The 13,828-nt window shown below is 32.2% G+C and overlaps 1 protein-coding gene across 3 annotated transcripts in view; it reads right to left on the reverse strand.

Annotated features, from left to right (window-relative positions):
- Positions 1-403: 403 nt before the first annotated feature.
- The window catches only part of Gpat4 (Glycerol-3-phosphate acyltransferase 4), a 145,999-nt gene continuing 132,574 nt past the window's right edge, over positions 404-13,828 (reverse strand). For all 3 annotated transcript variants that reach the window (XM_072531893.1, XM_072531894.1, XM_072531892.1), the window contains one exon: positions 404-13,196. In XM_072531893.1, coding sequence (XP_072387994.1) covers positions 13,109-13,196 — 88 coding nt within the window. In that variant the 3' untranslated portion in view covers positions 404-13,108. The remainder of the gene's footprint in view (positions 13,197-13,828) is intronic.

Below are 13,828 nucleotides of genomic sequence, written 5' to 3' on the forward strand. Positions count from 1 at the left end.
ATGCCAGAGAAGACATTTTTATACCCCTTTACTAGAAACACAATTGCTTCAGCCTGGAAAACAAAATACATGACAACATCAAACATACCGCTGAGGTGCAAGTAAGAAATAGATAAATTCATTATCAAACATGAAATTTAAATATTTAGGTATTGAAATATCTATCTATCTATCTATCATGACATATCAAGCCGAAACCATATCAAAACCTAAAAGAATGCTGGAAATAACAGGAATCAAGTTATTTCATAGAATTACCCGAAAGGCAGCGAAAGAAGTGAAAGCATAAGAATAACAACGTACCGTTACAATAATATCATTGTAGGTATAACGTTACAATTGCAATTTTACACTTATTGTTAATATAGATTAAGATATGTTATAAAGGTATTAAAAAACAAAATAGATATGATGAAATTTATTTTATACAATATAAAACTAGAAAGAATATGTACAATTTAATAAATATTACATCTACAAAATGAAAACATTGTTACGCAAATGATCCGCATTAATGATTACAAAAGGCTTTAATTGTGCCATTTCATACAAAAATATACAAAATAAATGCCGTCATCAGTTCACATATTAATCACGCACCTTACAAAGTGTTCACAGGAACCACATACTCATGTTTTTTCCTAATTCGTTAATACTTTTATTGTCACTAATTTTATAATTTCTTAAATCAAATCAATACTTCTTATAGCAAATAGTTGTTCGTTTCTTTTGATACAAAAATCTAAATAATTAAGAATTTGGACAACTCTACAATGTAAAATAGGATACAATAGAAAACAACATTCTCAGAATATATGGTCATAAAACAAAAACTTAAAATATAAGATTATACACTCACAGACAAAAATATTGCTTATTTCGTGTTCTGTAATTGTTGTTGTTTTTGTTTATTTACTTAAAAGTGTTTTACATATTTTTCATTTTATTACAGATAAAATTTTAGAACGACAATTCCGCTGCTTTTTCTTGTAATAGCGTTGCTTTTATCTAAGTATTATCTAATATCATAAATTGTGTTAAAGTTGTTTGTTTGTACAATGACTGATACAGACAAGAAGATAATGTACACATTTTGAGCGTTTTATAAGTGCGTTAATCTACTATTTCTCTTCTTAGAAATATTTAATTTATCTTGTTAATGTATCAGTCGAAACAGTCAAAGGCGAGTTGAGGTCGGTTTAAATCCAAAACAGCCTGCAATAGTTTTTGGCTACCATTATGGAAGCCTGATGGACGAAGCCCAAAGGTCATCGCGGTGTTTCGCAGCATGTAATCTGGTACACAATCTTAATTTTGGAGAACTAATGCTTTGGAGCATTATGATATGAGACAGAATTAGTTATAAGGATCGCACAGAGCTCATTGAGGTCAATTTAAGAACCAGTGCTGACTTGTTCGGCTAAGATATTATTTTGTGCTAATGCATCAAAATGACTGAGCGCAGCACGAATAGCGTTCCATTATATACTATTAAATATGTCGAGTGGCAGCATGTGATTGGCCAGCAAATAGTCCAGGCTAGTGTTGTATCAATCGCGATTGATTCGCTCGTTTTGATTCAATCACTTGTATTCTCACTTGTTCCTCACTTGAGACGAGGACCAATATATGCCATGCGGCTGAATGATTGCGTTCGTTTGAATAATTGAAAACTTAAAATACTACATATTGAATTAAGAATTCCGTGCAAGGCAGCGACTTAGCTACACACCGGGAGTATTGGAGTTGGAAAATATTCTGTCAGAACAAGCGATTGCTTTCGCTTGTGTTGTTAATATTTATTAGGTAGTTAAACTCATAAAATATCGCAAAATTAAAATTTGCACAATGACCATAAATTTATATTTGGATGCAGCACATATTTCCATGTAAATTTATAATTATTTCTGAGTTACAAGCATAATAAATTCTAGCTTCTCGAATCTCAGCTAAGCCATACTCGCACTAACATAAACGTATTAAGGACAATAAAGGTGAATGAATACACATATATGAAATACGGTAAGCAATACTACCGGTTTTCAGTTGATTCAGCTCAATCAATCGGTTATTTATTTTAAACGGCAACGAAAAGTATTGAAACTAACGAACGATTGAAATGATTCGATCGTTTTCAGAGTCGGTCACTGATTGATTTGCTCCTTGTAAAATGAACGATTGACACAACACTAGTCCAGACGTAAATCCCATCGAACATCTATAGGATAAGCTGAAGAAATAAAAAAAATATATGGGCACGAAGTACAGCTCCTATTTCAATTGCACAATTAATAATTTTTATACAAAAGGAATGGAATCAAATGCAGAAAGAATTTATCATATTTATTTTGCGCAGTATGCCTAGAAGAAAGAAGGCTATCATTAGAGTTAGAGGAAGAAATACTCATCATTATTGTGTTTTTATTTAGACTTGCTTGATGTTTAACATTACATAATGTTGAAATAAATATTTTAACCAGAAACAAGTGATTTTAATTATTCCTCCTATAGTTTATTCTAAATGTTAAATCTGTAATTTATTTGATTATTAATATCGTAAAACGCTCCGTGAATAATATTTAGCAATATCTAATCACAAAAATTTAAAGAAATAAACTTGGACGGAAAATAAAATAAGTAATATTTTTGTCCGTGAGTTTATTATTTAGCTGTTACTGAACATAAGATTATATGTTTTCGTATATATCAAACATACTACATAACCATTAATATCCTTGATTTTTAAATAAATAGAGTTAATATTGTAGTAGGTATTGAAATAAGTAGTGAAAAAATAAAAATCATGGTAACAAAAAGTGCTAAAAACACACAATACACTGACAAGCATAAATGGTACCACTACTGTAAGTCATTTTGAGTTCCTGGAGTCCATGGTAAAACAACAGACAGAGATTAGTAATTAATTGCAAATCATTCGAAGGTTAAATTGACCAAATTCTGGATATTGCACGAAATATCACACTCGTTAAAGAGCTGATATTCCCAGGATTGGACAACCATATTTTCTTCCCGTTAATAACTCGTCCCATTTAGAAGTAAAAAATCACGATATTGTTGTATAAAATTCATATTTACGATATGGAATATATTCACATGAAAAATCTGCAGCTTCACAATTTTTTTGTTCTCTAGCGAAAAGTATACATCAACGATATTTTATTTAAAGCATATCGCAACTTTTGTAGAAATTCAATGAGGTTAAAATAATATCCTTTATTTCTATTTAAAAATATTTGCATATTTAAAAAGTTTTGCATGTCAGCATCTTTTCATTTGAGTACTCGTGGAGAATGTTTAATATAACCTATCCTGCCATAAATATTGATACGTGTAAACGAGGCTTGTACAGCTAACAAACTGAACGCAGCTAAAAGTTACGTTGACATTACTGATTATTTTGTTACTGTTGACTTGTACACTATAAACGAGCCAAAAATGGACTACCTAAGCTCTGACGTCACAATGGGCGGGGATTTTAAAAACCTTTCCAAACATTTCTAATTTGTGTGTATTTGTCCCATAAGAAGTTGGAAATATTGGTTTTTTTTATTGTTTGAAGAATAAATAAGAACTTTTGGTTATGAACATTCATTCTGTGCGATTTGTATTATTTTGTGTTCATGAATTTGTGAGGTAAGGATATCAAAGTATTAAGATATTTAATATCAATGTTCATATTTTAAGGTTATGTTATTGTGTGATTAAAACTTTAATTATTTTTTGCTGCATTTCAAGGTATTTCGTTCTTTTTATTGGGGATATTTCAAAATTATTCAATAAATCATTTAATTTATTTAAGAAGTTAAAAAATATTTAAATTTAATTTTAAAATTGTGCATTAAAAATCAGATTTACTTATTAATCTTGATAGAAATTGATGTAAGTTTGCTCCAGACACAATTGGATGCTTACAGGAAAGTGTTAAAGTATCGTTATAATCCGTTGTCAATCAATAACGAAATTATATCAATTAGATTTGAGTACATAACTAGCTATCCTCAAAATCAGATGAAAGTACTTTTAATCACACGTCGCGTCGATATGTTATGATGTTGAAATAATTTATTTATGACATAAACCATATTCGGCACTAATCAACCAATGAACTAATGTCTAATAACGCTAGAAACTAAATTAGATGTTAATAAGTTGACACACAAACGATGTATTGCGTTTCCACTCCTGCTTACAGCCTTCCTTAGACGTCATGATCGAGTGTATATACAAAGATAATCGTATTGCTGTCATTGCTGTTGATAAGTGCGGAATACAAAGAGCTCGAATTTTTTAATTACTAAAACCGTTCAATATTACGCGTGTTTTGTGTATCGTACTGTTACGGGAGGTGTAAATCACCGTAAAAAATCTGGCCGGCCTCGCGTGGCTCATACGCACCAGGTTATTAACCCTGTTAACCGAAATGAGTCACATTATCAAACAAGACTTGGTGCTTTCAAACGACAAACAGGACAACGCCTTATCGTTGCATTAAAACAAAATAAGGCCGCCTGTCGTTCTACGATAAAGAGCGTTACGAAGAAATTCTCTTTGCAAATGAAAACATTTTTACTGTGGAGGAAACTTTCAATAAGCAAAACGATAAAGTTTATGCACGGTTATCCAAAGAAGCTTGCGAACTGATATCAAAGTTCGAACGAGGTCATTATCCTACCTCAATGTTGGTTTGGTGGGGAGTATCCTATCCTATGACGGAGTCACTTCTTTACATTATCGTGAAAAAGGCGTAAAAACAGCGGCGAGATTTTATCAGCAGGACATTTTAACAAATGTAGTGTATCCCCTAAATCACACTATGTTCCAAAATAGACCATTGATATTTCAGTAGGATTCTTCAGCTGCGAATAAGGCCCAAACTACTCATCAGTGGCTTGAAAATCGTGTACCCAAATTTATTAGTGATTATTGGTCGTTAGCCAGGCCTTAACCCACTCGACTACAAATTGTGGTCAGTTTTAGAGGGCATGGTAGAAGCTGAGGACAACTTCCTACGGATGTCGTCCTTTCAGCGATCGATAAATGGTCTAACATACTTCGGTACTATATCAGGCAAATGCCATTTTGAATAATTTTTTGTAGTTTGTAATTCATTATATCAGTAATACATTGTAGAAAAATTGTTCAAATCAAACTAGTAGTTTAAATGTTTGTAGTTATATAACTCGTATCAATATTTAACTAACTACCGATACAAAAATGAGACTAGTAAGAAGTCTAGTTTTTCCAGTTTTTACTTATGCATCGGAATGCTGGACCCTTACTGAGAAAGACAAAAAGAACATAGATGTATTTGAGATGTACTGCTGGAGACGAATGCTGAGAATATCTTGGGTGGCCCGAAGAACAAATGAATCCATACTGGACCAGCTAAACATAAAGAAAAGACTAAGAACACAAATATCCGAACAAATAATAAGCTATATTGGACATTGTGCTTCGAAGAAATGGTCTTGAAAAACTTACCATCCAGGGAAAAGTAGAAGGCAAAAGAAATAGAGGTAGATCTCCCACACGATACACGGGCCATATTGTTGCTACCATTGGCGCTCCATTGTGTCAGAATGTGCTAGAATGGCAGAAGATAGAAAAACTTGGAGGAACATTGGGAAATTTAGCTAATAGCTTCATGATATCACGATACCTGTATCAGGTTAACGACTAAGAAGAAGGTATATTAAGATAAAAAAGGATCAGAGTGTAAAAACTCAGAATTATTATGCTTTTATGGTATTCATATAGACCCATCGAGTAAAATAATAATTAGGGTACGAGTAAGCTGTGAACATTAAATGACTTAGGTTTTAGTGTTTTAAAAAATTACGTGCAGGTATTCAGAGAAACTTGTAGCTACGATCAAAAAGGTTAAAGTTGTCAGGTGTAAATGTAAATAAGAGAAAAAAAAACAACTTACCGCAAATTTTTACACAAAATTTTTGCTAGATTACAAAGTATGTTAAAGTATTCAACAAATTATTTCATGTTATGTAAATGTTGTTTATGATGGTAATATTACATTAATTATTATAATTTTATTATAAAAATTTTCTTAGTATACTACAAATAAAAGTTATTAGTGACTGAAACGATAAAAAACAGATCCACTAACACGTGGATTTTTATGAATTACATTTTATTGTTATAATTAGAAATATATCAATATGGTGTAGTTGGAAATTTTTATTGTTGAATTAATTACTTTTCAATACAAGCTGCAAAATTACATTCTTAGTAGAATAATAAATGGGTTTTAAAGGGTCAAACTAGTAGCAATCTGAATCTGACGTTATAGGTATATATCATCTCAATTTCCATAAGGATAATCTAGTTTATGTGCATTTCATGGAATATTTTAAATTAAAAAACCAAACAGTCATGGCGAATACACTTAATATACATGTAATTACTTTACATTAATATACGAGTATGTAACAAAAACAAGTGAAAATTGAAGCCTTAATTAAAAAATTAACATTAAACATTAAAAGCACAACCATTAATACAAATATCTTATTACACAGTACACCTGAGTCCTATTCCACCATAAACTTTATTTATGTGGACATTATGTATAAACTTTGTAATATTTTGTGAACATCAGACAGAAAATCTCATGTATGCAAAAAAAAATAGTGGGCCACGAAGGATAAGCACAAAAATAACCGGGCCATGGAAAAATAAGTTTGGGAAACGCTGGTCTATGTGCTTGTCTAAAAGTATGTATGGATAAATGGAAAAAGAACTATAATTATAAATAATGGGAGGGTATCACCATTTTATAATTGATTTAAAATTAAATATTTATTAATGATAAAATTAATTATTTGCATTTTAAAATAAAAGTATGTGATATGCTACTAATAAGATAATTAATTACAGGAATATCGATATAGCACATGTTATGTATCTCATAGGTGCTAATTGTTGTCTCTAGATATTTTTCTAGACCTTTCACTTTTTCTGTTATCTAGCGATGTCCAGTTTAATATCAGGTTTGATCATTCTCTTCTATTCTTTGGCCATATTAATACCATACATCGATGATAGTACTGATGGTAGGTGCTAATTGTTGTCTCTAGATATTTTTCTAGACCTTTCACTTTTTCTGTTATCTAGCGATGTCCAGTTTAATATCAGGTTTGATCATTCTCTTCTATTCTTTGGCCATATTAATACCATACATCGATGACACTACTGATGGTTGTCCAATATAAAATGATGAAAATGATAAAAGCAGCAGGCTATGATTTCATTACCGCTGATGTCTTGAAGTGAATGTAGTGAAATCTGGCACACAGACATCTAGCCTGAGGATTAGATAAAGACCATAATCATACCTCTAATTATAATAAGAAGGATCCAAGAAATAACTGTAACAATTATAGACTACTAACTTTAATATTACACGCCAGAACGTGATCCTTTACATCTTGCAACTTCATAAGTTAGCAAATAGCACCTGAGCAGGCTGGTTTTGTAAAGGGTAGAGGTACTAGAGAACAAATCTTTAATGTAAGAAACATCATAGAAAAATCCAAAGAATATCGGATCCCGATACTTATATGATTTGTTGATTATACAAAGGCGTTTGATAATGAGAGATGGGACAAACTATGTAAAATACTAACGACAATGGGTGTACCTAAACACTTGACTCATCTTATCAGCAAACTGTATCAAAATAACCTGGCATATATTCAAATAGACGGATGCCTATCTGACGAATGCACTTTGGAAAAGGGAATACGCCAAGGATGCGTTTTATCTCCCTTATTATTTAACGTCTATTCAGAGTTCATGATGCGCAGAGTTTTGAATGGTTGGGAGGGAGAAGTTAACTTACGCGGTGTCAAGATATCTAACTTGCGTTTCGCAAAAGCTAGAAGTTTATTACTCCAGAATTTATTCTGGAGTTTCTACTAGAAAATAAATGACTAAAAAAAATTCGAGGTGGAAAGAGCTAAATTTGGATTCATAGTTAACTACAACAAAACCAAAATCATAGTTATTGATCGCCAACAACAGTTTCCTGAAACCCGAACTAAATTTTGATTTTTTCTAGATCATATGAAGCGCACATAAAAATGTAAACTGCTTTAAGTTCGTAATTTGTCCATCATTCATTAAAATTTTGGAAATTCAACGGATATGGTGGAAGAGAACTCAATTACAATAAACTTACACAATATTCTTATTTAATATTTAACCCATCACTTTGTGAACACTTTGCATTTAACAAAAATAAATAAAATTACTAACTAAAGGTTAAGCATGGTTGTTATCTTAAAATTAAAAGTATAATTTTTTTGAAGAATTGGTTGCCTAATTCTAGAAGGGAATATTGGCGTATCCATATCACGATTTACCCTTTTCCTACAAGCGACTAAATATAAAATTATGTATTTAAATTATGTAAAATGTACTCCCATTACAGTTTGAATTGTTATTTCGTTAAAAAACACGTATTGTTTTTATGACAATAAGTAAATATTATTCTGAAGCTATTTTCTTGTGGCATTTTAATACAATTTACTGTTTTTATTGGGAATTACCCACTATTTTTGGTGGAGGCGGGTATAATGTCACATTTTATGTCAAATGACACGTTTGATTTCACGTTTTATATCAAATATCACGTCAAGTTCGTGTGGGGCCCACCAAACTTTGGTGACATAAAACGTGACACAAAGCGCGACATAAAACGTGACATGTGACATAAAACGTGACTTAACATATTACGTGACATGACATTTGATATAAAACGTGACATTTGGCATCAAACGTGACATAATACACTCCTCCACCAAAAAATAGGGTCAAAGTCAAAGTAGACTAAAGTGTCTTCCTATCTACTAATAGTGATCGTAGAATTAAACAGAAATATCACTGGCTATATTATTTTAGATATTTATTGTATTTAATCATTTAAATTCTATATTTTTATACTACGGACCTCATTTATTCTATTGTGGAAACTAGATAGAAACATCGAAGAAAGATAGAACGGCTATAAATAAGTGCTTACAAATCATCGATTTCTAGAAAAGTACTGCGCTAACAAAGATACCACTACTCAGGTACCAAATATTTTAGAATAGCACAAATAGTAGAAGTACATTGTACAAATTCAAATGAGTCTGGTAATAGTATATCACGACATACGCATCTACAAATGATATGGGTAACATAACACTTAAAACGTGACAAAAGCAAATAAGAACACATTTTTTAAAACTGTTCTTTATTAACTCATAAATAGTTTAAAGCAATATAATTTGATCATTAAGCCGGAAAATATTCATAATAATAATAATGTGACCAATCAAAATCGGGTTGTGATTCACAGTCTGTGAAGAAATGCAGTGTAGCGTCCAAAATTTTTTGTTGTTTTCGTTAATTTCACTAAGTTGAAAAATTTGTATTTACTGTGATATCCATCCACTCTAGAACTGGCCTGTATTTACTTCCAACAAACGTCTTTTATGGGGAGACACATTTCCGCCTCGAGTCACCGGAATTTCCCGACCGATGATACGATCGAATGGGATCATTTCGCAGTCATTCATTAGCTGGGGTATCTGCCAGATGTTAGTTACAGCTAAGTATTAGTGTTATCTGTTAATAGATTAAAAAACTGTTTCACTGCGGATAAAGGGGATTCTTTAAAAATCTGCTCGCTGATACTTTACCATAATTGACGTTTGCTGTATATGTGACATCTAGACATGTATAATCTAAACAGGACCTGTATCTAATTCACGCAGCATATAAAATTTATAATAACATTACATAATATTAATATATATATATATATATATATATATATATATATATATATATATATATATATATATATTATGTTTACAACATTAATATTACTATAAAGGTAAGTTAATTTCTTGAAAAAAATATGTGGAAGATAAAAATAAAAAACCAAAAATCGAATGTTTCGCATAAATTTTGAGGTTATGTGAAAAAAGTGTACATATAAAAACTGAAGATCTTTTTATTGCCTACAACTTTGCCATTTAACTTTTTTCGATAGGACTTAAAATTCCTGAAATCGTAATAAACCGTTTTTAGCCCTTAAAAACTCATCCACTTTCACTTCCCGACCTCAAGTCACAGGTAAATTGTTTTTACTTTTATTTTTGGTACATTTTCTTCCTTTTAAAATCCCGATACTATTTTTTTGGTCTCAAAAATTATCGGTCCTGGCATAATATAAATAGAGAGTAAGAATTGAATCAACGCCACTAAATGTGTTTCAAGTGTTACTTTACCCTGATAAAATATGGACTAGATGTGTTTATTACAAGAGCGAATTTACGTTTACTAATTAACATAAGAAAATCGTGTGTACACAACGAAAGAAAACGTTTTCCCTTAGCTTTCTATAAAATAATTTACTAAACATTACATCAAAAAGTTTTACGTTAACTGTCTAACATTTGAAGAAATTACAATGTGGTGAAATATGACATATTATATAAATGAATCCTGTGGTAATTTTCAAGTAAAGATATTCTCAGTATTATTTTTAAACCTTTAAAAAACACTTTTTACAACTTTTTTATAGTTGAAAGATGTTAAAAATATTAAAACAAAAACGACATTTCCACATAGATGTCACATTTACACGAGCACAAAGAAATTGAGTAAAAAAATCCAGATGAAGGAAACCAAGAGAAGCAGAAGGCTGGCTTTAGCAGAATTTGTGAAGCTCTTAACAATACAATAGACGCCCGTAAGTTCGGCCTCGGCTAGTTCGGTCTCCGATTAGTTCGGACGGCTCTCTGAGCATTAGTCATACACTTGGCGAGCGCCAGCCAGACGCGAGCAGGTAAAGTGCTCATCTTTACGGTAGGCCTACAGTCAGTGATTCTTGTTTCACTTGCGATTTTTACTGTTTATATAGACAGTATGCTTTTGTGTGTGGACAATAACTGTTTCGCGTCGTGCAATCAACTGCTTTAAAATGAGTGAAACGCGTAAACGTAAGTACAAGTCAATGGAACAAAGACTACAAGCTCTGGAAAGATTGAACATAGGAGAATCCGTGCAAAGTATTTGCAGAGATTTAAACGTGACCAAAAGTACAATCAACGGCTGACGGCACAATAGAAAAACTATCGAAGGTTTTTGTACACAGCGTTGCACACTGAGAAAAGCAAAACACGAATTGGTGGAAGGTGCTCTGTGGTTGTGGTTCGTTCAAGAACGAAGACGAGGAACCCCGTTAAGTGGACCAATCCTAAAAAAGGCTATGGTCTTGCACTCAAAGCTTCAACCAGAAGAGGCCTTCTCGGCTAGTGAGGGATGGCTCTCCCGATGGAAAAAGACACACGATGTCCATTTTATTGACGTTTCCTTTCTGACGTTCTTTCCAAACTGGAGGCTGATGACAACTAAGACCTCTTAAAAGTGCTGAAGTCAGTTAATATGAAGGATGTTGTGTACATGTCGGCCAAGGCATAGGACGAAATAACACCGTCGACGTTTGTAAAGTCTTGGAAAAAACTTTGGCTAAATATAGAAGATAAGATTAACAAGCAAACACATCAGCAGATGAGCCAAACAACATTCTTGTTAACGAACCTGATGGTCTATCGAACTGTGGTCCCATTGTTGAAGAAGATTCTTTGGAGTGGATCAACTTTGAAAAGGAGCTACACAACGAGGTTTTGAACGACGACGAAATCGCCGAGTGTGTCATTCGCCAAGAAAATGAGAAGGATAACGACACAGATGCTGCTGGGAATGAAGAGGAAGATGAAGAGAAGAAAATAAAATGAGCCACGCTGAAGACAAAGCAGCTTTGCAACTGGCAGCTACCTTCGTCGAACATCAAAAAGAAGCAAACTGCCATCGATGTAATGATTATTAAAAGTGGCGTGACTTTGCACATCAAAAATCATTAGAAAAGAAAATTAAGAAAAAAAGTGTTTAAGAAGCCAAACCAGCAATGTGCAATAATATTTTTAAATTTTATTAGGCCTAGTTTTCTGTGAGTATTGTTTTATAGTATTTTGTAACGGTCTATCTTTTCATATGTGTTAAACATAATATGTCAGAGTATTCCTCTGTGTTGTCTTCTAGTTAATGTACAAGTGTTTTGTTTTTGCTAGAAACATACAAACAATAAATGGGCATTTTATAGATAAGCATCGGTTAGTTCGGTCACTTTTAAGTTCAGCATAGGGTCCGGTCCCAAGGTGGCCGAACTTACGGGAGTCTACTGTATATAAAAGGTACTTTCAGTACTTCAGTTTCAGCGTAAAATTAGAGTCTTCAATTACATTCTTTCAGCTCTAACAAAATACAAATATCTGAGATTTGTACAAGAGCTACACAATGTAAAATATGTTTCAGTGGAAATTCTTGGAAATGCTGAACGTGTAAAAAACGATTGACATACAAAAATATTCTACAACAGGGACCATGGAAAAAAGACATAAGACATGTAAGCCACAAGATGATAAGATAACCTCAAGCAATATGAATATTTATGGATGCATGAAAATACTCAAAAGTTAATAAACGTTATTTTCACAGAATTTAAGTTGTTTCTCTTCTTCTCAATCTAATTTTCACAGAATGAAGCATGAACGTGAACTCCAACAGATATACACAAGTGTAGAGTTGATTGTTGACCATACATGATTGATTAAGACATAAAGTGTACAAAAAGGAGAGGAAGCGGTAAAATTATCACTTTTTTAAATTTAAATGAATGTGGTTTCCGTTATCGATTTCAGAAAAACTGTAGTACTTTCTTATAAGTACACAACGTAATAGACAATTTGTATTTATATTCAAATGATAGACTAAAACAACTTGATGATTGCACCGCATGTATAACATCGGTTAAAAATCCATCTGTAAAGCTGAATACAATTTCAAAAAATTACATAAATCCGCCCTTTTCTAGCCACGCGAAAACAGAAAATATCAAACATATAATAAATTAAAATTAATTTGTTAAACCACCACACATCTTATCGCAATCAACTGTTTTTTTGATTATTTATTTACACTATATTTAGGTGACGTAATATGTAGTATTCTTTATTTACTCTGCTTTCATTCTTCTGGAGAATTCTTCTTGCTGCCTCTCCTTCCATTCTTTTTTTGCTTTCACTCTCTTCAATCCTCCATCCCTAAAATATTTATTATTAGTAAGGAAGTAACATCAATGCATTTTCTATTATAGTAATTTGTTTTTATATTTTATAAACTTGATAAACTGTTATTGTTTGAAGTACTATTTCCCAATCCCGAGTCATCTTGTCAAAGACATTATCAGTAAATTTTCGCGAAGGGTTTAGATAGATACTCATAAAGTTTAAAACTTGTTATTTTACTAATCGATAGTGCTAAGCAAAAAGGAGAAGATAAATGTTAGATAAGAGAATTTGTCTGTCAATAAAAGTGGTCAGGAAGATTCAGTAGCTCTATGAAAGGATACTGCGAGTACGCATAGACGACATGATTGAGAGGTCAGGTGGTTTATCTCGGAGGCAATTTGGTTTTTGTAAAGGGAAAAGCAAGGTGGAAAGTTTCGAACTTGGAGTTGAGGTTCGAATCGGTTTGTAAATGCCCCTTTGTCCGCTTCTTGTCGATCGACGATGATAGGTATAATAAAAAGTTGAAGTTGTGGAGTTAAAGTGTTGATTTATTGACAGCTACTGGTAATTACACAATATGATGTTCGTTAGGTAACTACTTATGATTGGCTATAGTAGACTGCGCTCACATGAGCTCAAATCCCCAATTTATAATCTCACAAATA

Source organism: Diabrotica undecimpunctata, chromosome 5 (assembly GCF_040954645.1).
Source record: "Diabrotica undecimpunctata isolate CICGRU chromosome 5, icDiaUnde3, whole genome shotgun sequence".
Taxonomy (NCBI): domain Eukaryota; kingdom Metazoa; phylum Arthropoda; class Insecta; order Coleoptera; family Chrysomelidae; genus Diabrotica; species Diabrotica undecimpunctata.